Genomic DNA, 22,972 nt, shown 5'->3' with positions numbered 1-22,972 from the left:
ATGTGAGTTCCGTGTGTGGCCCTTAAATGGCCCAGCAGCTTCCACCTCTCACCTCTAGGAAACCAACCACCAATCAAGAAGTGAGACTGCTCTGAGACCACCATGTTGGGAGAAGTCCAAGCCACATGCAGAGGCCCTGGAGGAAGAGACTCATGTGGAGAAAGGGAGGTCAAGGAGCACTGAAGCACAGGAGATGTGAGTGAGGAAGCCAATCCTCCAGCTCCAGCTGCCCCAACCAATCCCACATGGATCAACCATCTAGACAAACTCCTGCTCCACAAGTGATCAGCAAGATAAAATGATTGTTTTAAGCCATTAAGTTTTGGGGTAGTTTGTGATGTTGCAATAGATAACGACAACAAAGAGTGAAAAACGTACATTCATAATGAGGAGGAGATCAGGAAAGATAATTCCGAGGAGAAAATAGGTGAAGGGTGAAACAAGGAAATGAGTAACAACCACCTCAGAGGTAAGAGTTCAGGTAGTCAGGATGGTGAGGCTCTCTCTATAAAATCACTAGAAGTTTCCAAACTCCCTATTTATGCGTGATGCAGGCCCTAATTTATAAGACCCCTATTATAATTTGATACTGGTGCTGGCAAGAAAAAAATGTGGGGAAATAATCTGACACCATTTTTTGCATGACCTATATTTCTAAGAGTTGTGCCTGTACACTGTCAAGCATATGGAATATAAATAACTTGTTATTTAAAATGTAAATTTTCACCAACATTCAATACAAGATGGTTCCCATTCATCAGGGGAAGTTGGGCAACAATTTTGTTACAATGGGTTTTGACCCCTGAATGGATAAATGAAGCTTTACCCGACCATAAATGTAATGGGAAAGTGTGGGGACAGAGTCCCAGAGAGCAGTTTCCAGGCTCTCGGCCTCATGTGGAAAGGTGCTGGCTCGGATAGCAGATGGCCATCAGCTGTGACTAGTTGGCTACCAGCTGTTACCAGTTAGCCACTGGACACTAATATAACTGCCGTGGCTGAGCTAGCAAGGGCAGATTGCAGTTAACAAGTGAGGTTGGTTGGCAGAGAAGCAGACGGCAGGTTGTGGATAGTGTGGCTCCTGCTTCCTGTGTCTCCAACCCAGCCGCCAGCGAGAACATAGTGGTATGACTCCCCTATCTATGGCTCATGGGTGTTCCTTTTTGGCCTCACCATGTCCTGTGTTCTTATGTGGGGAGCGGGACCAGAGACCCTGCGTGACACCCTGCATGATAGAAAGAGCAAAAGGAGTAACTTTCACTGAAAGCCAAGTATTGTCAGCTTTTGCATATTTTATTCTTCCTCTCCTCTTCGTTGTTCTTCATCATCATCATCACAGAAATTGATAACATATGTTGAGTGTTTGTATGCTGCAAAGCCTTACATGGATTATCTCATTAATTTTTATAATACCATAAGGTAGGTGTCATCTTCATTTTACAAATGAAAAATATCAAAGTTCTGTGAATGAAACTGGTTGACCAGGACTGTACACGAGTTAAGTGGTAGAGCCAGGATTTGAACAAAGGGCTATCTGAATACTGACTGTTTCATTGTGTTAATTGATTTCAAATTTTTGTTTCAAAATGTGTCAAAGATCCACAAAAAATAAAAAGTTGATATTTTGACTATTTTATCCATTTAATAACATTTTGAGCTGCTTTGCACATAAATGACATCATTTTTATTTTAAACCTTTGTTATATGGTAATAAATTTACCATCAGATTGAATTTTAGCAAAAAATACTCAAAACATAATAAGTGGCATCAATTAGATTTAAGTATAGATAAATTAGAATCTAGTGGCATTTATGACATTAAAAAATTATTACAAAATGTTCCACAATATGACATACAAAACATCTTTGTTGTTGATAGTGCAAGCCACGGGAAGACATATCCGAACCATTGCAGCAAAATTAAGCAGTGGGAAGGATAAGGAGAACATATTTCCTACATTGTTTAAGTTAATTTTATTTAATCCTCTTAATATTCATCTAAGATTGGTATTACTATTCCTGTCTTACAAATGTGGGTCTGAGGCTTAGAAAGTTTAAGCAAATCATGTACGATCACACAGCTGTCACAGAGCCAGGATTCAAACCCACACTGAACTCTCTACTGCCCTACAGCAATTAACAGGGATCTGAAGCAATAGAATCACAGACCTTGGAGCTGGGAGGGGGCCTGGTATAATCTTATTTTGTTAGAACGGAAATCCATTCTTATGAAAATGGGCTGATGAGAGTCGAGAGAGGCGAATGCTATCCACTGCTTTAATTAAGCCATTCTCTAAACACCTGAATTGAAGATTCAGCAATAAAAAAATGTGTGTATCTGCCAAGAGCTCTTCAGACTAGCAAGTAATACAGAACTGTGTGGTGGGAGTGAAAACAGGGATACAGGTGCTTCAGATCCAGCCTGGGGTGGCGGGAAGGGGTGATGCTTTTACTGAGTCTTAAATAAGAGTTAGGAGTTACCCAAACAGGGGTGGGTCAAGCACATTCCAGGTGATAGAGCCCCATGTGCAGAGGCCCATGAAAGAGAAAGGATGGGGAAGTGACTAGAGTGAGGGTGGGCCATGCTAAGACATTTGGACTTCATTCTGAGGGTACTGGGAAGCTGTGGGGACAGAGCGAGGAGTGCAGTTTCCAGGCTCTCGGCCTCACGTGGAAAGGTGCTGGCTCGGGTAGTAGATGGCTATCAACTGTGCTTAGATGGCTGTCAGCTGTGGCTAGTTGGCCGTCAGCTGTAACCAGTGAGCTATTGGCCAATAATATAACTGCCATGGCTATGCTAGCAGCAGATGGTGGCTGGCAAGCACGGATTGCAATTAGCAAGGGGTTGGTTGGTTGGTTGGTTGGTTGGTTGGTTGGTTGGCAGAGAAGCAGATGGTGGATTGCGCATAGTGTGGCTCCTGCTTCCTGTATCTCCAACCCAGCCTCCAGCAAGAATATAGTGGTATGACTCCCCTATCTATGGCTACATTGGTGTTTCTTTTTGGCCTGCATTCTTGTGCGGGGAGCAGGAGCAGAGCCCCTGCATGACAGAAGCCACTGGAGGATTTAGGCAAGAGAGTGACATGGTCAGTTTTGCAGTTTAGAAAGACGACTCTGGAAAGAAGTCTGTTGCAATAATCCAGAAACCAATAATATATTATGGACTAGGTGGTGGCAGAGTGTGTAGAGAGACATGGAGGGATTTGAGCCATTTTAAGGAGATTAATCTGTCAGAACATGATTATTGATTAAATGTAGAAGCAAAGGAGATGGTGAAACTAAAGACAACACTCAGCTTTCTGGCTTGAGCAACTCTCGGTGTGAATGGAAGAGAGAATGAAAAGGGAGAAGGAGCAATTCTGAGCAGAACGCAATGAATTCGGCTTTGGAGTTCCTGTTGGACAGCCAAACAGAGACGTCTTCTAAGCAGTTCTGAAGCTCCGGAAAGAGCACAGGACCAGAAATGAAGGTTTGGGCATTGCTGTCCTTAAGGTGGTATTTGAAGTCATGGGCCTGGATTAGCTCACCTGCAGGAGAGCGTATGTACTGCTGGAGGAAGAGAGTGAGGCCAGGGAACTCTGGGAAACACCAACATTTAAAAGTAATGGAACAGAAGAGAGAGAGAGAGAGAGAGAGAGAGAGAGAGAGAGAGAGAGCAGAAAAGAAGGCCAGAGTGTAGTGTCCCTGATGCAAAAGAGGAAAGCATGAAGGAGGATTCCTGGGACAGGTGTATTCTAATGCCATTAAAACAGTTGTGGATTGTTAGCACAAGAACAAGCATGACAAGTCCCTGGTATTGCAAAACTGACATTTTCATTGTTTTTTTTTAATTAAATTTATTGGGGTGACAATTGTTAGTAAAATTACATAGATTTCAGGTGTACGATTCTGTATTACATCATCTATAAATCCCATTGTGTGTTCATCACCCAGAGTCAGTTCTCCTTCCATCACCATATATTCGATCCCCCTTACCCTCATCTCCCACCCCCCACCCCCCACCCCCCGCCCCCCTTACCCTCTGGCATTTTTATTGTTTTTCATAAGGAAATGAAGCAATTTCATTTCATAAGGAAATGAAGGGGGCTTATCAGAGCCCTGGAGAGTGCCTGTGTGTGTGTGTGTGTGTGTGTGTGTGTGTGTACACATGCACACATCCATATGTATAACAATTTCAACTGTAAAGAAATGTTTTTCTATTCTTCCACATTTAGACCGCCCAAATTTTGAAAGGGCTTTTCCCTTAATCTATTTCTTCCACCACAAATATACATTTGGGAAGAAATAATCATTAAAAATACTTTTAGAAAGATAATGTTGCAAAAAGCTCTGAAAAACTGGGGAAAAAAAAGAATTATAAATGTACAGGGCCACACTAATCTCTGCAAATCCTCATAATACACCACACACTTGGTGTTCAAACTCAATACATTTATAGAGTACTTTGTACTTTTCAGTCTACTTTGATCATCTCATTAGCCCCTAATGTGGTTGTAATGAAATGGATGACCCTGGCACCAAAGGGTGACTACACTGCTAAGAGAAAGTAATAAGCAGCATAAGAGAGGACTATAGAGTTATGGAAATTCAACAAAGGAAAATGTTGCTTACATGGGAGAGGGTGAGGAGACGAGAAGTTGGACCTTTGAAGAGCCAAGAGCACTTACTGAATGCTCCCAGTGGGCCCGTGATGGAGGTAGGCACTGTATGTGATATTTCATTTGAAGAACTTGGATACATGGACTGGAAATGGGTATTTTACACAGTGGCAGATGGAAACTTTGGTATTTATCTTAGTGGCTGGCACCAATAGCTATTAATATTAGTGGTTCTCATTAATTGAATACTTCCTGGTGCCAGGTGCAATGCTAAGGCCCTTTTTACGTGCTGTCACATTTCAGCCTCAAAACAATTCAGAGAACAAGGTATTGTAACTTTTACTTTACACATAAATTCAAGTGACTCACTCAAGTAAGGCCCCTGGTGAAAAAACAAATGGCATACTCAGCTAACAATTTTGAAGAGAATGTTTAATAAAGGAAATGTTTTTAGAGGTGTGGGCAGAATAAAAAAACCAACAAAGGATGTTGAGGAACCCAGGGACTAGCAAAAATGGGAAGCCATTACCACCCCTAGATGTAGGTAATTCAAGTAGTTCAACTGAGGTGTAGTAGATTGGCCACTTCTTTCTAGAGCATGGAAGTTAGGAATTCTAACTTGACTAATTTCATTGACATGTTTACATCAAACATGTGCTTGATGGTTATGTCAGATCCATCGATTACTTCTGCAGCTACTCTGGTCAACATTCTCCATGTAGAATTCGCAATGCCAGGAAACACTTTGAGAAGCTGGAGAGAGGTGATCAGAGAGTTGATGGTCCCAGGCACAACTTCCATATGCGTTGAATATTGCCAAATGCTGAATCACCTATTTTCTACATCTTTCAAAAAAATATAATGTCATGCGCTTAAAAGTGGGTTTATGTGCTGCTTACTTCCATGTAGGTAGTTACCTGGGGTTATCAGAACCTAGCTGGGAGATGGAATCACCAAACAAGGTCCACCAGACAGAAGCTGTGGTTGTAGAAGGATGCAGCTGTTGCTAGAACAATGAAAAAGGAATGGAGTAAGAGAAATAAACACCTTGTTGATCTCTCTCTCCTCTGGCCCTCAATCTCTTGTAGTGTCTCCCATTGGCCAAAGCCAACAATGATGGGATCCCAGGTGACATAGTCCATGATGCACAGTCCTCCAGGACTTACAGCAAGACAGGAAATGGTTACACAACTAGAATATAGGAGGGCCGGGAGTCAATGTCAGGTTCATCACGCCTTATTCATCGCTTTTCTGCATTCCTCTACCATACATATTGTAGGTGCTTGGTAAATATTTCTTTAATAAATGAATTCCCAGATGAAAGTGGAAGAAACCTCAGGAGGCTACGTATCTTGACTTTAGGAACCAGCGCCCTGGCTACCCTGGAACCATCTCCTAGTCTGTAACCTACTACTTGCCCCTTTGACCAAACATCGCTCACTCCTTGGATGTCAAAGGCACTCTGCAGCAATTGGTTTCTGCGACAGTAAAGGTGTTTGTGTTGAATTTAATGATTCTCAGGACTTACTGTGAGATTGCAGACGTATGGTGCTTACTTGATCCAGTATTTCTAGCACTTGGGGTGCATGAGAACACCCTTGAGCCCTCATTCTATTTTAGGATTCCAACCTCTACCCCCAAACACTCATCCTCAATAAAAGTAAATCTTGTATTTGCTAAAAATAGAGTAAGGAAGGAGTAACGCAGGAATAACTGTTTAAGTCCTGAAATATTTGCTATCCAAAATTGACATCAAATGCAGGTACCAGCAATATTACCAATGAAAAAGAAAAATTGCCTCTCTATCAGTCATGTTCAGCCAGGAGAATAGAAACAACTGTAGGTATTTCAAATAGAGGGACTTTAAACAGGGAATTAGTTACAAAGGTCTTGAAATGTGTGCAAGAGTGAAAGGAGCAATTTGACCACAAGCCTCACCTTATCATTCACAATTACATTCCCGTACCTAGAACAGTACTTGGTATGTAGCATGTGTTTAATAAATATATATTGAATCTATGATAAAATTTGTGAGTGAGATTTGGTCTGTCAACCTAGAAAGACCAGGGTTTCAGTTGGAAAGTGTTAGGATAACTCTAGGACTCTGATAATTTAGTGGATATAGATATGTGCTTGGCCTTTGATAGGCAATCATGTACAAAACCTTCTGTTCAAATCTGTCAATGGAGGGGCCGGCCCGGTGGCTCAGGCAGTTAGAGCTCCACGCGCCCAACTCTGAAGGCTGCCAGTTCGATTCCCACATGGGCCAGTGGGCTCTCAACCACAAGGTTGCCGGTTCAACTCCTGCAAGGGATGGTGGGCTGTGCCCCCTGCAACTAGAAAACGGCAACTGGACCTGGAGCTGAGCTGCGCCCTCCACAACTAAGACTGAAAGGACAACTTGACTTGGGAAAAAAAAAAGGCCTGGAAGTACACTGTTCCCCAATAAAGTCCTGTTCCTCTTCCCCAATAAAATCTTAAAAAAAAAAAAAAAAAAAATCTGTCAATGGATAATACTTATTGAGCACTTACTAGGTGCTTGGTATTATTATAAGCACTTTTCTAAGCACTTTGCATTATCGATTTAACCTTCATAATAACCCTATGATAATGGGTTCATTATTTTCCCTTGTACAGAGGAGGATGAAACTGAGGCAAAGAGCTTTTAAGTAGCACGTCTAAGATCATACAATCAGAAAATAGCAGAGCCAAGCCTTTACGCACAAAGTCTGGCTCCAGAAGCTACTCTCAGTCTCCACACCTACGTGCCTGCATTGCTCAAGTGATGAAAGCTTAGCCCCCCTCTCTACCTTTATTTCCCACTTTCCCCATTGCACTGTGGAGAAGAAGCCAACCCCCACATGTTCATCTTCTTTCTGGGCCCACAGCGACTATATTTCCAAGACTATACTTCCTTGTGGTTATCGTAGCTGTGTGACTGAATTGTAGCCAAAGGATTGTGAGCACAGGGGCATCCTTCTTGACCTGACCCAGTAAGTCTCTCAGACATGGTGCTGTATGTTCTTTTCCATCCTTTCAGCTTGAGGAAAGTGGGCATGGTAAACTTGATACCAAATTTTGAAGAGCTGGAGCCACAAAATGGAAGAAGGTTGGATCTCTGAATGTTGCTTGGAGAAGAGTCCGGCACCAATCAGGAAAATCGGTGTTAGGCTTTAAGTGAACGTGAGATACACGTCGATCAACTTTGTACCATCATACGAGTATGTGTTGGGGTTGGTTTGTCACTGCAGCTAGAGTTATCTTAACCAAAACATACGTGAATTGAGCTGAACTATTCCATGAACATGTGTCTGGCTTTCGCACATACTTTTCATTAGAATTCTCAATTATTCACATCCTAAAAATTATTCAAGGCCTAAACCAAGTCCAACTGTCTTTAAGCAGCTTTCTTCCATTCCCATCAGCCACGGAGATCTCTCTCTTTCTCAACTTCCTGTAACATTTTGTTGTCTCTACTTCTGTGCCCTTACCCATAGCTCCAAATATGGATGTCTTGCTTTTCCAGTGAGATTGTGCGCTCCTCAAGGTCAAGGATCATGTTTTTATGCTTTTGTATGACTCTGAAGTACATAACAGGGTGTTGTGCCTTGGGAATTTTCAATAAATATTTGTGGGGAAAATGAATTTATAAATGTATCAGGTTCAATACAGTCCATTGACCTAAAAACAGTTCTTCATTGCTCAGGCAGGAAGGCATGTAAATTATAATTTACGGCAGTTGGTGTTTTTATTATTCTTTTCACCAATATACACATTCTAACACTTTTTGACAACTGCTTAGAGGAGGCAGAATGTGTGCTTATTAAATTTCAGATGACACAGAACGAGAAGTAATAAATAATCTGCAAGATGTCAGAATCAAAACTAGACAAGTTGGAATGAAGCAGATAACATTTAATAGGGATAAAAGTATGAATTTAGACTTTAAAAAACCAACAGCCCAATTTATAGGAAAAAAACTTTCAGGTTTCAATTGGCTGCAAGGCTGACATGAGCCCAGAGTGGTACACAGGACTCTGTTCAGTTAGGCTCAGTAACTGGATGTCAGGCAAAGCATTCAGGCTCTAATAAGGCATGGGCATGAATTAAGGTTGCTAGGGAGAGGCCAACTGCAGGTGGACAGAGCCTCAATTTGGAGTAAAGGAATGAATAACATCCTACATTTTAACCTGGGCTCAGCACATGGGTCAACTTTCACTTGTAGCAGTGGTGGGACTCCACTGTCTGAAGATACCATTCAGTGATTTCTGACACTCAGCTGGTGCCAATGGCGCATCCTGGGTCCCCTTAGAATTTTGCCTTAGAAGTAGAACCTACTAGGTCTTAAAGGTTTGTTATTTTACTTTTCGTCCCACTCCTCAGCGTCAGGGTCAAAGATGTCCTTCACTTAAGACCCCTCATCTTTAAAGATGAGAAATGCCACATCATCTGGGTAAACTCAAGTTTTACCTTCAGGAGAGGGGAGGCAAGGCAGATCACATCTCTGGCCTCAGCTGGGACAACTGTTCTACCATTCTTAGATAGATCTGCTCCTAGAAACCTTTATTTCCTAAAAACTGCGGTCAGAGTTCTGGCAAGAAGGCTATGACCCAGGCCTTGGAACCAGACTACCAAAAAAGCAAATACAATATGAATCAGTATTAATAGAAGCCTAGCATCTGGAAAAAGGGTTCTGTTGTAGTCTGTGTGGGGTCACACCACACAGGAAGAATTGTTTTTATTTCCAGATACCATAATTTAAGAGGCATACAGGCAAAGTGGTGTGCATCAAAAGGAAGATGACCAGAATGCTGCTTGAAGGGGTTTAAAAACCAAATCACTAGTTCCTTTTTGGTTATTCAGGCTCAAGGCCTGGAAGGGGTCAGGATGGTGAGTGGGGAGGGGTAGTATCAGGCAGAATAGACATCAGAACTGTCCACAAATATGTGAATGCTGTCTTGTGAAAGAATACTAGCATGTTGGGTAATGCCAAGAGGTAGAACTTGGACCAGTGGGATTTAAGCCCAAAATGAAGTTTTTAACCATATAGCTCTTTCTAAGGAAGAGAGGTTTAAAATGTTCAAGATCTAATGACTGTCATATGTGTTTTGGCTGGAATTCAAGAACATTGTGTAGGAAGTTAGATGAGAGGGTTTCTAAGGTTCCATTCAAATCTAATATTCTATGATCTAATCAATCTTTACATTAGAAATGTATTACACAAGGTGAGGAAAGAAGATTATTACCCGAGATTATTTTGGTGTTGTAACCTGGTTTTTGAAGTGGATATTCCCCTCAAAAATAGCAGAAATACCATTAAGAAGGAAAAGGCACTCCCTGAGGGGTACGGGAAAAGAAACGTTCAACAGATACCACGGGAATTCTAGAGTCTGTACAGGCTGAGGGGAAGGCCTGGGAGGTTGGAAACCTTTTCTCAGTAGCAAGTAATTGTAATGCTACACGGTGGACACCGCACAAGGTGAGCACAAGTCTGTTGTGGGGAAAGCAAGTTTGGTCTTTGCCTCCTTATCTCTGTGGGCCCTGGAAACAAACACACCAGAATCACATTGTGAGCGCTGCTTGTCCTTGAAATACTGTAAGTTTCTATGTGTCTATTTTTCTTCTTGTATGTGTTTCTTGGACCCTCCCTCTTTCTCAAAGACTGTAAGAAAAATGATCTTTTTTTAAAATTAAATTTATTGGGGTGACAATTGTTAGTAAAATTACATAGATTTCAGGTGTACAATTCTGTATTACATCATCTATAAATCCCATTGTGTGTTCATCACCCAGAGTCAGTTCTCCTTCCATCACCATATATTTGATCTCCCTTACCTTCATCTCCCACTCCCCACCCCCACCCCCCTTACCCTCTGGTAACCACTAAACTATTGTCTGTGTCTATGAGTTTTTGTTTCTCATTTGTTTGTCTTGTTCTTTTGTTGTTTTTGGTTTATATACCACATATCAGTGAAATCACATGGTTCTCTGCTTTTTCTGTCTGACTTATTTCACTCAGCATTACACTCTCAAGATCCATCCATGTTGTCACAAATGTTCCTATATCATCTTTTCTTACCGCCGAATAGTATTCCATTGTGTATATGTACCACAACTTCTTTATCCATTCATCTATCGAAGGACATTTTGGTTGTTTCCATGTCTTGGCCACCGTAAACAAAGCTGCAATGAACATTGGAGCACACGTGTCTTTATCTCTAAATGTTTTCAGATTTTTGGGGTAGATACCCAGGAGAGGGATTGCTGGGTCATATGGCAATTCTATTCGTAATTTTTTGAGGAACCTCCACACTGCCTTCCATAGCGGCTGCACCAGTCTGCATTCCCACCAACAGTGTATGAGGGTTCCTTTTTCTCCACAGCCTCTCCAACACTTGTTACTATTTGTCTTGTTGATGATAGCCATTCTGACTGGGGTGAGGTGATATCTCATTGTGGTTTTGATTTGCAAAAAAATGATCTTTTTATAATCTCGAATCTCACGTGGGGTGAGAGGTCATTTGCAGAGAAAGTCAAGGTAATGTGGACTTGGGTACGAAGGCAGATTCTCAAGCTAAGTAAGAACTGCGGGAGGTGCGGGGTGGTGGAGAGTAGGAAGAGAGGTCAAAGTATTTACCCACAAAAGAATCATCCCATTCTGTGCCTCCTGACCACCACGAAGCCTTTCAGTCACTCTCCAAGTTCTCCTTGGAGGAGATGCGAGATATGCACCTGCGACGGAATACAGGTAACGTCAGGTCCGGGTACGGTGACTGTTCGCCGAGGTTCCCCCACCTGGGCCCACCTCTCGCGCTCACCGCTTCCACACTCGACCCCCGTTCCCCGCCCTCCAGCCCCACTCTTGGTGCGGTGCTCAGCGCTACAACTCCGGCCTCGGCTACCGCAAAACCCGGGAGCGCCGCGGTGGGCGCGCGGGCTGCGCGCGGACCGGCGCCCGGAGCTCTGGGCATGCTCAGTCGCGCGGGCAGGGCTCCGGGCGCGAGCGGGCTCCTTCTGCATCACATTCATCGGCTGCCAAGGGGAGCCGCCGGGCGCTCTCAGGCTAGGCGCGCGCTGCCCGCGGGAAGTGCCGCTGCCCGCCCCCTCCGTTGCGCCCCCAGCCGCCGCCTCGCCGCCGCCCGGAGTCATGGCCGCGCTCGTCCGCCCTGCTGTCTTCGGCCGGGCCACCCACGCCGTGGTGCGGGCGCTACCCGAGTCCCTCAGCCAGCACGCTCTGAGGCGCGCCAAGGGCGACGAGGTGGATTTCGCTCGCGCAGAGCGGCAGCACCAGCTCTACGTGGGCGTGCTGGGCAGTAAGCTGGGGCTGCAGGTGGTGACGCTGCCGGCGGACGAGAGCCTCCCCGACTGCGTGTTCGTGGAGGACGTGGCCGTGGTGTGCGAGGAGACTGCCCTCATCACCCGACCCGGGGCACCGAGCCGGAGGAAGGAGGTAACTGCCCTCTGGGCCACACGAGGGGCGCGGCCGGGGACGCGCGCCGGGCCCTCCCCTGCTGCCCGCGCCCGAGTTGCCTGGGGAATCGCGGAATTGGATCCCTGGCTAGTTCAAAACTTGCCGTTTTGGGGGAGAGGTTGTGTATATACGAGTCAGAGAGAGAGAGAAGTTCATTGTTCGCGCCTCCCGACTGTCGGCGCAGCTTGGGTGCCTTCGAGACAGCCCGATTGAGTGTGGTTGTGCGGACTCGGGCAGGTGGGTGGGGTGGGGAATCCATCTCACAGCATTTTTCTTTGGAAAGATTAAAAAGCGGAAAAGACAATGCAATTCTGAGTGTTTCCTAGGGGCAGTAAGGGGTGCCGCTCCAGGCCGACGGGTAGGGACTGGGCGAGGACTCCAGGGGGTAGTGCCAGTTGGTTACACTGGAGCCCCCAAGTCCTGCTTGGAGCTGGGAGCAGAGCGGACCAGAGGAATGAACGGGGTGTCGGTGCCCACAGACCTAGAGTGTCCCAAGTTACTTTTCAGTGGTGGCGAGTGAACCTGCAGAAAGGGACTGGCAAGTGAACGAATACAAGGGGCGTGATTTGTTGGTGACCTGGGGTCAATGTGCGCCTGAAATAGCCTAGGTTTGAAAAGCCGTACTTGGTGTTGGGTGTGTGTGTGTGTTTAATTAGAAATAGTTGTTTCACAAATTCCATAATTTTTATTCTCAATATTTTAAAACATAACAGCTTTTTGTGTTCTCAAGGGATAGCGATTACTTTAGAATATTGCAGCTTGTGAAAATGGCTGTGATGGCTTTAAACACAAGGTAGGTAGTGGGGAGAGACAAATCGAGTGAGATTGGATTTTAAAACGCCATCTGGTCTGGGATTCTTCTCATTGTCCTCTGAGCCAAGGCTCAAGACTCAGCAGTGCAATTGACATCAAGTAGCATTGCAGGTTTCTTTCATATCTGGAGGGTTAGGGATTTTTTTTTTCTATTTTGTCTTTATTCAGTTCATATTGCACATGCCTCATACAGCTTATCCTACACACGCTTCACTACTTGGTTGATAGAACCTTACAGTGTCTGAGAGAATAAGTATATTTCATTTATTTCTCAATGAGATAATCAGCTTTTTTTTCACCCTACTCGAGCAGAAACCAAAAGTAAAGGTTTCATTCTCTTTGCTCTTTTATCTCCTTTGCTACACCTCCATCTTTGAGTTTGTGAGATGACCAACTCTATTTTAAACTGATAAGCACGGGACCCCATTTGAATACTTTCTAAGTTGTCTTAGGCCATATGGCAGAGCTGTGGTTTAAACTTAAAAGAGTCAAATACATTTCAAAAACCCTTTCAAAATGGTACTTCCTTGATGAGGGTAGTTCAATTTCCTGCTAAAATTCTGTGACATATTCATCTATTCCGTTTTATTCCTGTAATAAAACTTTCCAAGTTTTGGCCTTACTGGCCAAAAGTGGGCAGTGATCTTTCTTCCCTGTCAGATTTTGAGGCATACATTTTAAATTGGCTTCACCCTTATATCAGCCTGGTGATCCACTGCCAGAGGCCACATAGCATAGTGGATAAAAACATTAGGCCGGATTTAATTCTGTGGCCTTGGGGAGTGTCTCTTGCCTCAGTTTTCTCACCTGCACAGTGGACATAATAATACCTAATTTATAGAGTCGTTGTAATGAATTTATTAATCCACCGGAAATTTACAGAACAGGAAATTTTTGTGAATGTTGGTTGTTATTATTCACTTAACAGTGGGTCATGGAAGATTTACTCCTTCTTGAGTAGTAAGAACTCTACTGTACGTTGATGTAGTTACAGTGACATTTTCCCTTCCCAGAGTGAAGGGGAGTCATCTTCATGCCTTAGGTTCCATCCTAATCTGCAATGTAGCACTGCCTCCTAGCTTGAGTTTCTTGCTGGTGTGTGGTTTCTCCCCAAAATGCCTTTGCCACTGCGTGTGATCTGGATTGCCAGAGAAACAGACCTTTCAGCCAGAGAGGAATACAGGCAGTGGTGTTGGATGGGGTGTTTATGGAAAGCAGGCCATGCAGAGTAATTCACTCTCTTTGAAGTCTCTCAGAACACCAGTTCACTGACCTCACTGGTGTTAATAAATGCTTGTTGAGTGAATGAATGAATGAATGAATGGAGTGCTAATTAGCTAATACCAACAAGCTGATGATAATTACTTTAAGGCCCTTGTTGAATTGTTGTATCTTTTTTTAATGTGACACCTGCCTCCCTAACTGTGAAATTCTACAACTGCCAAGGCATTATTTTGAAATGATTATCGCTGACCCCTTTACTTCCTGTCTCCTGACTCTCCATTCCATTCTCCACACTGTGGCCAAGCTGGTCTTTCTAAAACTCAAATCTGATCCTGTCCCTCCTGGGATTAAAATTCTTGAGCAGCCTTTAATGAGGTTGACAAATCCTTTGAGCTTAGCTCTGATTGCCTTTCCAGCTTCAGCGGTACCTCTGAAACCTCTCTCCAGGTGCCTCAAACTCACCATGCTATTGCTTTTCTGGGTATGCATTTATCCTTTGCCTGGGACACTCTTTCCTCCTTCCTCTCCTCCATTTTACCTGGTTGTATGGCTGCTTCAGTTCTCAGTTTACTGTTACTGTTAATATTATTAGCTAATCTTTATTGGGTGCTTGCCATTTGCTGGATATTGTGCCAGATTTATGACATGCATTTCAAGGAATGATCACATCAACTCTTTGAGCTCAATACTATCATTATTTCTATTTTAAAGTTGATGAAACTGAGGCTTAGAGAGATTAAATAAATTAGCCAAAGTTATAGATTGGAACAGGTGAAACCAGGATTTGAACTCAGATTTGAAGAACTCTAAAGCTCCAGTCCCAGTGAATGTAATATTAGACATCACCTTCCCAAGCGTAGGCTTGGTTCTCTTTCCATGAGCAGCTATAACCTTGTGCATTCCCTTTGATGGTATTTATCACACCACATGGTAATTGCCTCATTACAGTTCTGTATCCCCCCACTGTTATGAAAACTGTGAAGGCAGAGAGCATGTCTGCAGTGTTCAACATTTTGTCCTGCAAGACCTTGGTCATGCAGCAAATATTTCATTGGACAAATGTGTCCATGATTTGAAGTCAACCTTTGTTTTCCCTCCTAATGACATATTTGGTGCTTTGCAAGCATTCCCAATCAGTAGAGTCCCAAAAGTTGCATTACAAGTATAGGTGATTTAAACTGTTTTCTCTCCTTCTCCCTTTCCCTGTCTCTGCCTCTTGATGTTTTGTTTTTATAAAATTCCTGACAAGTTCCTTCTTACTTAAAACATCATGCTATACTTAATGACTTTTCTTACTTGGAAGAAAGGACTGAGAACAAAACTCAAGAAAGTAACCCTCTGTAAAAGCTCCAAGTTTGCCACAGTGGGGCCTCCAAAGGTTAATAAAACACGAGCTCTGTCTGCAGGAAGCTTAAGTTTTAGTGAAGAAACTGTATATAAAGGAAGTCAGCAATAATGTTAATTGTCTAATAACTCTGTGTCTTCATGAATATGAATATTTTAATATGTTTAATACTTTGAAAACATACATTAACCTTGATAAGCCAATCATATTTTAAATGAATCCAGCTTACTTTTTAAAGGAAAAAAAGTCAATTTCAAAGTCCTGTAAACAACTATCTCAATGCTGAAGTAAGACAAGTGACAGGGTATGAGGACTGGGTTTATAAAAAAAAAAAAACTAAAATTTTCGGATGGATTATACATACCTTCAGTACCAAATTCAAAATGCACAAGAGGCTGTGCATGAAAGTGAACCTCGCCCTCCTTTCTCCATGCTTGTGTGACTACGCACTTCCCTTCTGTAGAGGTAGCTACTAATACCACTTTCTTCAGTTTCCTTCCAGAAGGTTTTTAGTACCTAATAAATGATTATGACAAAGCTTAGGCAAGCACAGTTATGAAATATATCCTGTGCCCTTTTGCTCTTCTTTCAGAGCCCTTTTATCTTTCCCAGGTACCAAGGATTAGTGTGTGTGATATTCCCAGGTACCAAGAATTAGTGTGTGTGATATTCCCAGGTACCAAGGATTAGTGTGTGTGATATTCCCAGGTACCAAGGATTAGTGTGTGTGATATTCCCAGGTACCAAGGATTAGTGTGTGTGAAAAATCACACAAACTCATTCTCACAAAGTGGATAGTGGCTTTAATTATCCTTCCCTGGAGAATTTGCATTGTTAGGGACCTCTTTAGGAAGAAGGCAGTGCTTAACACAAGGTAATAAATCCCAAAAGTAGAATTAGACATCAAGGATGGGACATGAGGCTGTCAGTGGAAGGGATGGGTAATGTGTATTTGAATAGCAACTCCCCTTCTATTGGGGCTCTTAACTATTCATGCCTACATATTTTGGTCCTGGGATTATTCTTTGGTTAGGAAAAAGCATAATTATACTGATCCCAGAGGCAGGGATGAGCATCAAGTTTGCGTCTAACGACTAACGAACATGTATCAAGAATGTGTGTGAATCCCAAAAGGTGGTATTATTACTAGCTCTATTTAAAAGATAAGGAAACTGAGACTCAGGTAACTAAGGTTAAATAACTTGTTCAAAGTCACACATCACTATTAAGTGGCAGACCTGAGATTTTCATGACCGTATAAAGGTCATTTTTGCCTGAAGTGCTTGTTGCCAGTGGTAGTTAATCATAACAGAACATTAAATCAATAGCGAAGAGCTAACTGAATCCCATTTGCACATATTAACAATATATAATCTAACTTTGATTTAACTAAGTGAATTATTTTACTTCCCTTTTCTCATAAATGATTGTTTTCCTTTTAGTTATTAATAAAAATAATAATCATTCATTCATCTACATGAAACCCCAAAATTGCGAAGGCACAGTTTATGCATTATTGTGTCTTATTTACCAGCAGACTGGATGATTGCTTTTCTAAATGCACACATTTCCTCAAACTTCTGTTTAACTTCAGGTAAGAAACTGCAGTAAACCATAATTAGAAATTACTTTCTCACCAAGGTGGAAAGCGAACCGTCAGAGGCTCTTCACATGACAGCAGATTAATGGTTCTTAATAACTTGTCATCTCCAACTGGTTAGAACAACTGTTCCCTTTCAGGATGTTTCTTTCTCAACTCTTCTCCGTGGCCTTGGTAATAAACATTTAGAAATTGGGATGCATCCAGTAATGTAATCTATTCCCATGCAGTTGATCTTGAAAGCCTTGAAAATAAAGAACATGATGAGCAGGGAGTGACTTCTATTAGATACTGTTTGTGAAAATGAGCTTTCTGCAGCGATTCCTAGAATCATTAGAGAATCGTTATAAGACTGAGAAGGCAGGGATGGATCCCTTATAATTCAGATATGTTGGAAAATTGCTTTTGCTTGTTTTTGAATTCTTAATGAGCTCAGATTTCTTCAAAATTAGTTTTATTACAGTAATGTTAGGTATCCATCCACTAATATAAACCACAACACAGAAAAATCTCCTTAAGACTTTTGAACAAACAGATTTACCTTCCATTGTCTTTGCATCATAAATAAATTATTCATAGCCTCTTATGAACCTCAATATAAATTTGGAGGTGCATGTTTAAAAAGTGAGTGCTGGTTATTATTTATTTTATGGCATTTGCTGTTAAAATCTGTAACCACTTCAGAAAGCCTAGTTTTCTTTTTTTTCCCTATATATATTTTTTTATTAGTTTCAGGTGCACAAGACAAAGTAATACTTAGACGTTTATCATTTATATCCCTCACACTGTGTGAACCCCCTCCCCCCATCCACTATCCCTCTGACATCGCACAGAGCCATTACATTTCCACTGTCTCTATTCCTAATGCTGTACTCCGCTTCTTGTAAGTATACACATATATATATATATGTATATATATATATATATATATATACACACACATAAGCATATATATACATATATATATATATATATACACATATATATACAAACTTGTAGTTGACATTCATAGAAAGCCTAGTTCTCTGACTGGAGATCTGGACATGTGGTAGAGTTTATTCCCCTCATCAAGCTGTATCATAATTAAAGATAAAATAACTGAAATCTAATGAGAGAGAAAGGTTTTATTTCTATCTTATACAGAACACAGGGCATTGTTCACCCCAAGTAGTCAATAAATATTTATTTACCGTAACTAAATCCCTGATGTTTCATCAGAATGCTCTTCTGACCTTTGAAGTTAGCTTTCCTTACTTTCCCTAACCTGATTTTAAATCTGTCAAAGTCCTCAGGCTCATTTCATAAACAAGCACGTATCATTCAAACGAACAAGCAGGAATAATCTCGAGCAACAAATTCCATTAAAAAATGTGTGCGTGTAATGTCATCCTACTTTACTTCGTCATTGTCAAATAATTTAATATTTGAAAATGTGCCTTGTCTTCCTGAAGCCGAGTGTTGAAGGAGCAGTGGCATCCCATGGAAAAGAATAAATCATCAGGCTCCTGTTTCTTAATGTCAGGATCGTCCCACAAGTATGAGCAGAGAAATCAGTCCTGCACAGTATGAAGATAGAAGTACAAACTATTACAGGGTTGGTTTAATTTTGTCGGGCAAATCCATGAGGGCAAACATGACTTAGTTAGGTGAGCAGATTAGGAATACAATTTTTCAGCCTCCTTTGCAATGCATAGGGGTAAGTGGTCATTCCATTGAAGATGAATACATCAATACATGGCTTGATTTGAATACGTGTACGTAAATAAACCTTTACTTTCATTAAATATATTTTTTGCCTTGATTCCTTTGTTCTTATTTTGTTTAACAAATATTAAAGTTTTCTAATTTGCTGACGGCAGTAATTTTGAGTACCATGATTGCATTAAAAATGACTGTAGTTTGGAAGGTGAAGGAATGATAGTTGCATCACTCAGACGTGTTTGTGCATTCAGCACCTGTCTACCACTTGTCAGGACGTGTCTGGGGCCGCGGAGGTACAGGGGAATTCAATTCCACTGTTGCCCACAAGGCCTCACCGTCCCGCTAGGGAGGCAGATCAGTGGCAGACACTTGCAGAACAAGAGGACAGGTTTGGTGGGCTCTGTCTGGTGCTGTGGAAACTCCAGGAGATGTGTCTGGCCCACGCCAGGACTTCTCAGACGAAGCAATTTCTGAGCTGGAAGTGAGCAGGGGAAGGCACAGAGGAGCAGTCTTTAGAGACAGAGAGCAGTATGAGGTAGGATGAGGGTGATACTACAGTAAGAATTAATTCCATTACGTTGGGAAGTATGCAGGTCTGAAAAAGCCCTCCTGTGCCCTCTCAGATCTCTGAGATTTGGGATCCCCGGTGCCAAGTTCACCAAGGGAACCACATCTTTAACTGTACTTACTGTTTTGGGTCTAGAGGGATTTGGTCGAGAGGGATGTGGGCTTAGAGGAATTTGTGGCCGAGCATACCCCTTTTCTAACATTTCTCCTACTGCATACTCCCTAAGGGTTTGGCACCCTTTCCAGGATTCTTCACCAGCACAGTTTGGGAACAGTGTAGCCTGCCCTGGAGTGAAGTGAAGTCCACTCCAAGTTTGAGAATCATTTCTTAAGGTTGTAGAATGTCATTTGACTGTGAAGTAATGTTCTCCTTTGGTCAACATTTGCCACGTTGGGGTGTGTCAGGCAAACGTGGCATCTGTATATATAGGTATACAGTTGACCTTTGAACAACATGGGGGTTAGGGACACTGACCCCTGAGCAGTTGAAAATCCATGTGTAACTTTTGACTCCCCCAAAAATAAGTTGTCCCTCAGTATCTGCAGTGGATTGGTGTCAGGAGCCCCTTGGAGACCCAAATCCATAGATGCTCCAGGCCTTAGATAAAATAGCATAGGACAATGCATACAGTCAGACCTCCACATCCCGAAATTCCTCACATGGATGGAAAATACTGATCTGCAGTGGGTTGAATACATGGATACGAAACCTGGGGATACAGAGGGCCAACTGTATGTTCAATGAAAAAAATGCACTTATGAGTGGACCCGCGTAGTTCAAACTCATGTTGTTCAAGTGTTCACTGTACATAACATTATCAGTCTCAATGGCAAGTAAGGCAAAGCTAGCTCCTACTTGATGTGTGTAGAAATTTGTTTTTAATTCACAGATATCTCCATCTTGGCAATAGACACCATTGAATCTTACATTAATATAAATCAAGCGCAGCCTAAACCAAGTGGGCATCTAAAATCCTGGGTTGGATCTTGTACATGCTGTACACGTGAGCATTGTAGGGCTACAACCCTGTTCTAGGGGTGAAGGAACACTGGTTTTGATTTTTGCAGTGATAACATCTAACATTCTTTCCAGCTTGGAGATGCTATACTTTCCTTTTAAGACTCAGGGTGTGTTGGGGTGGAAGTGGCGGGTGGGAAAGAAAACAGGAGATGGAAAAACGGAAGGGGAAATTATAATAACTTACATTCATGAGATGGGATTAGGGTTTGATGAGTAAAAAATATTGGGTTTTATTCAGTCTAAGACATTGTACTTGTTCTACTTAGTTAGCAGTCATATAAACTCATGCCTTGCTAGTGATAATCCACTATGAAATGAAGTTGAATTTGCTAACTATTTCAAAAGCTCTGCTTACTCAACCATTTATAGAACATTTGATAAATAATTTTTCCTATAGAAAACTTTAAATAAAAGCCACTGAGAGAACATAAGATTCCTAGACCCACATAATTTCTACCACCACACATCACTTTTATCCCTGTCTACCAGTCGATGTTTGTGCAGTAAATACGAATCAATGGTTTAAAGAAATGAAAAAAAAAAGAAAGAAAGAAATGGAGAGCAAGTGGGTATGAGGTACATGCTGTAAGTTGTGTTTTCTGTTATAACTAAAAGTCTTGACTTGCCCATGTCAGTTCTTTCTTAGAAACCTTCCATACATATGTGCTGATTTCCCTTGCTGGTGTTAAAATTTGCATTTCATTTTCCAACTTTTCATTTTCCAACTTTTGACTTTTGTCTTCCAGACTGCATAAAGTTATTTTTCTGAGTAAACACACACACAAAAAAGATACCTATTTAAATTTAGGCTTTCTATAGAAAGCTGTGTATAAATTAAGATTGTTAACACAGTAAGATTTTAATGTAATTATTTTTTAAAACTTGCAGATATACTTGTGGTATACTTAGACATTTTTAGCCTGAAATGATTAAGAAAACCTGGAATTCATTAAATAATCTTGGTGCAGTTACAAGATAATAATAGAAAAAAACATCTGTTTTATTTTCTTAAATATATATATAATAAATTAATATTTATTTTAATAAGTATATGTTAAATATATATATTTAGTCATAAGGGAACCATCATTTTATGAAGAAAGAATAACTAGTTTGGTTTGGGGTCATATTTTAGGCCATTTGTGATATAAACATGTTTTCCAATTTGAGAGTTATATGTGGAGAAATTTAAAACTAGTACTTTATTTTGAAGTAATCAAATCATTTTTTCTGTTGCTTTTTGGTAGTCCTCTAACTTTTTGTATGCTATCTTAGCTCTCCATCAGGGGTCTTGATTTTCCGACTCACCTTTCTCTGAAAAATGCAATATTGGGAGACAGAGGTGACCTAGTAAGGGCTTCGTTTTTTGCTATGTTCCTCTCAAACTAAACATCTTTAAAGCTCTAGGCCTCCCCTAATCTCCAAGCTTCCCAAGGTGTACCCCAAATATATAAGCAGTTTAACTCTGAATAGAGCACAACTTCAAGACAAGGCATTTTGTACACTTGAGTGTTTTCAAATTGCTGCTCTCCACCCACTACAGTGGGGTCATGAAATCAATTTAGTGGGTCATGAAATCAATTTAGTGGGTCATGACTAGCTCATTTATTTTTGTTAGAATCAATAGAAAATGTCAGAGTACACGGCAACATTGTTGTTTCATGAAACTTTTAATTTGTATACATTTGTGTTTGTATGTATACTAATTAGGTATGTAAAATATGTTTCTTACAGTGGGTCATGGTAAAAAAAAAAATGTGTGAAAACCCACTCACTATATCTCCTTTCAACCAGACTGCACCACTCAACCTCTTTATAAAAATTCTAGAGGGCCATGCCTATTGCCCAGGGGGTTGTGGGAATTGGCCACAATCCCGAATGTTTCCCTGTGCAGATCAGGTCATGCTTGATTTCCACTGGCCTCCATTGACTCCTTACAGTGTTGAGGTCCTAGCTGTTTGGACCCCTGTCCATCCCAGGAAGGGAGGACGGGAAGGAGGGAGGGAGGCAGGGAGGGAGGGAGGGAGGGAGGGAGGGAGGGAGGAAAGGGGGACAGAGGGAGGGAGGAAAGGGGGACAGAGGGAGGGAAGGGAGGGAAGAGAGGGAGGGAGGGAGGGAGGAAAGGGGGACAGAGGGAGGGAAGGGAGGGAGGGAGAGTTTAGAGAACATGAGGAGGAGGACGATTGTCAACTTCACCATTTGCTAGCAGCTGATTCTACCTCCTTCTTTGGTGACATTCTAAACCAGTTAAGGGAAGGTCACATTGATTAATACAGGAAAGCACAATTTCCAGCTGAACTTACATCTTTTTCATTTTTTGAGAGTATGTTCGGTGGGGGCGGCACACCTTGCACCCTTTGCGTCAGGAGGGGTCACACTCTTACCATCTCCCTATCAGCAGCCCCCAGGTGGAGATCGGCCAGGACCAGGAGGCCTCAGGATCCAATGTCAGGGTTTGGCTGTGGGTACTCTTTAAATGGGGATGCAAACTCAGAACGTGGCTTCTTGTTCAAAGAACCCCAGAATGTATCAAAACACAGAATGTGCTAAAACAGTTATAATGTTTTTGTCATTCTCAGATCACTGCCTAAAGATAGGGAAGGGACCCAAAATCACTGGTTTTACCATTTTT

General features: G+C 41.9%; 1 protein-coding gene across 3 annotated transcripts in view; it reads left to right on the top strand.

Moving 5' to 3' along the window:
* DDAH1 (dimethylarginine dimethylaminohydrolase 1) overlaps positions 1 to 22,972 on the top strand; it is a 233,136-nt gene that overhangs the window by 84,623 nt on the left and 125,541 nt on the right. Inside the window, exon 1 of one of the 3 annotated variants that reach the window (XM_074335076.2) lies at positions 11,211 to 11,346. The exons of 1 other annotated variant lie outside the window; for it this stretch is intronic. Coding sequence is in view for 1 of the 2 variants with exons in the window: in XM_074335077.2 (XP_074191178.1) it covers positions 11,746 to 12,048 (303 nt within the window). In the remaining variant the exon portion in view is untranslated. Of the gene's footprint in view, positions 1 to 11,210; positions 11,347 to 11,583; positions 12,049 to 22,972 lie in introns of those variants that run through there. One more of the 3 variants, XM_074335077.2, reaches the window with a different exon arrangement.

This window comes from Rhinolophus sinicus, chromosome 14, assembly GCF_057876585.1.
Source record: "Rhinolophus sinicus isolate RSI-liver-muscle chromosome 14, RSI-T2T, whole genome shotgun sequence".
Classification (NCBI taxonomy): Eukaryota; Metazoa; Chordata; class Mammalia; order Chiroptera; family Rhinolophidae; genus Rhinolophus; species Rhinolophus sinicus.
The sequence above is the reverse complement of the archived record's forward strand: the minus strand, read 5'-3'. Positions and strand labels throughout refer to the sequence as shown.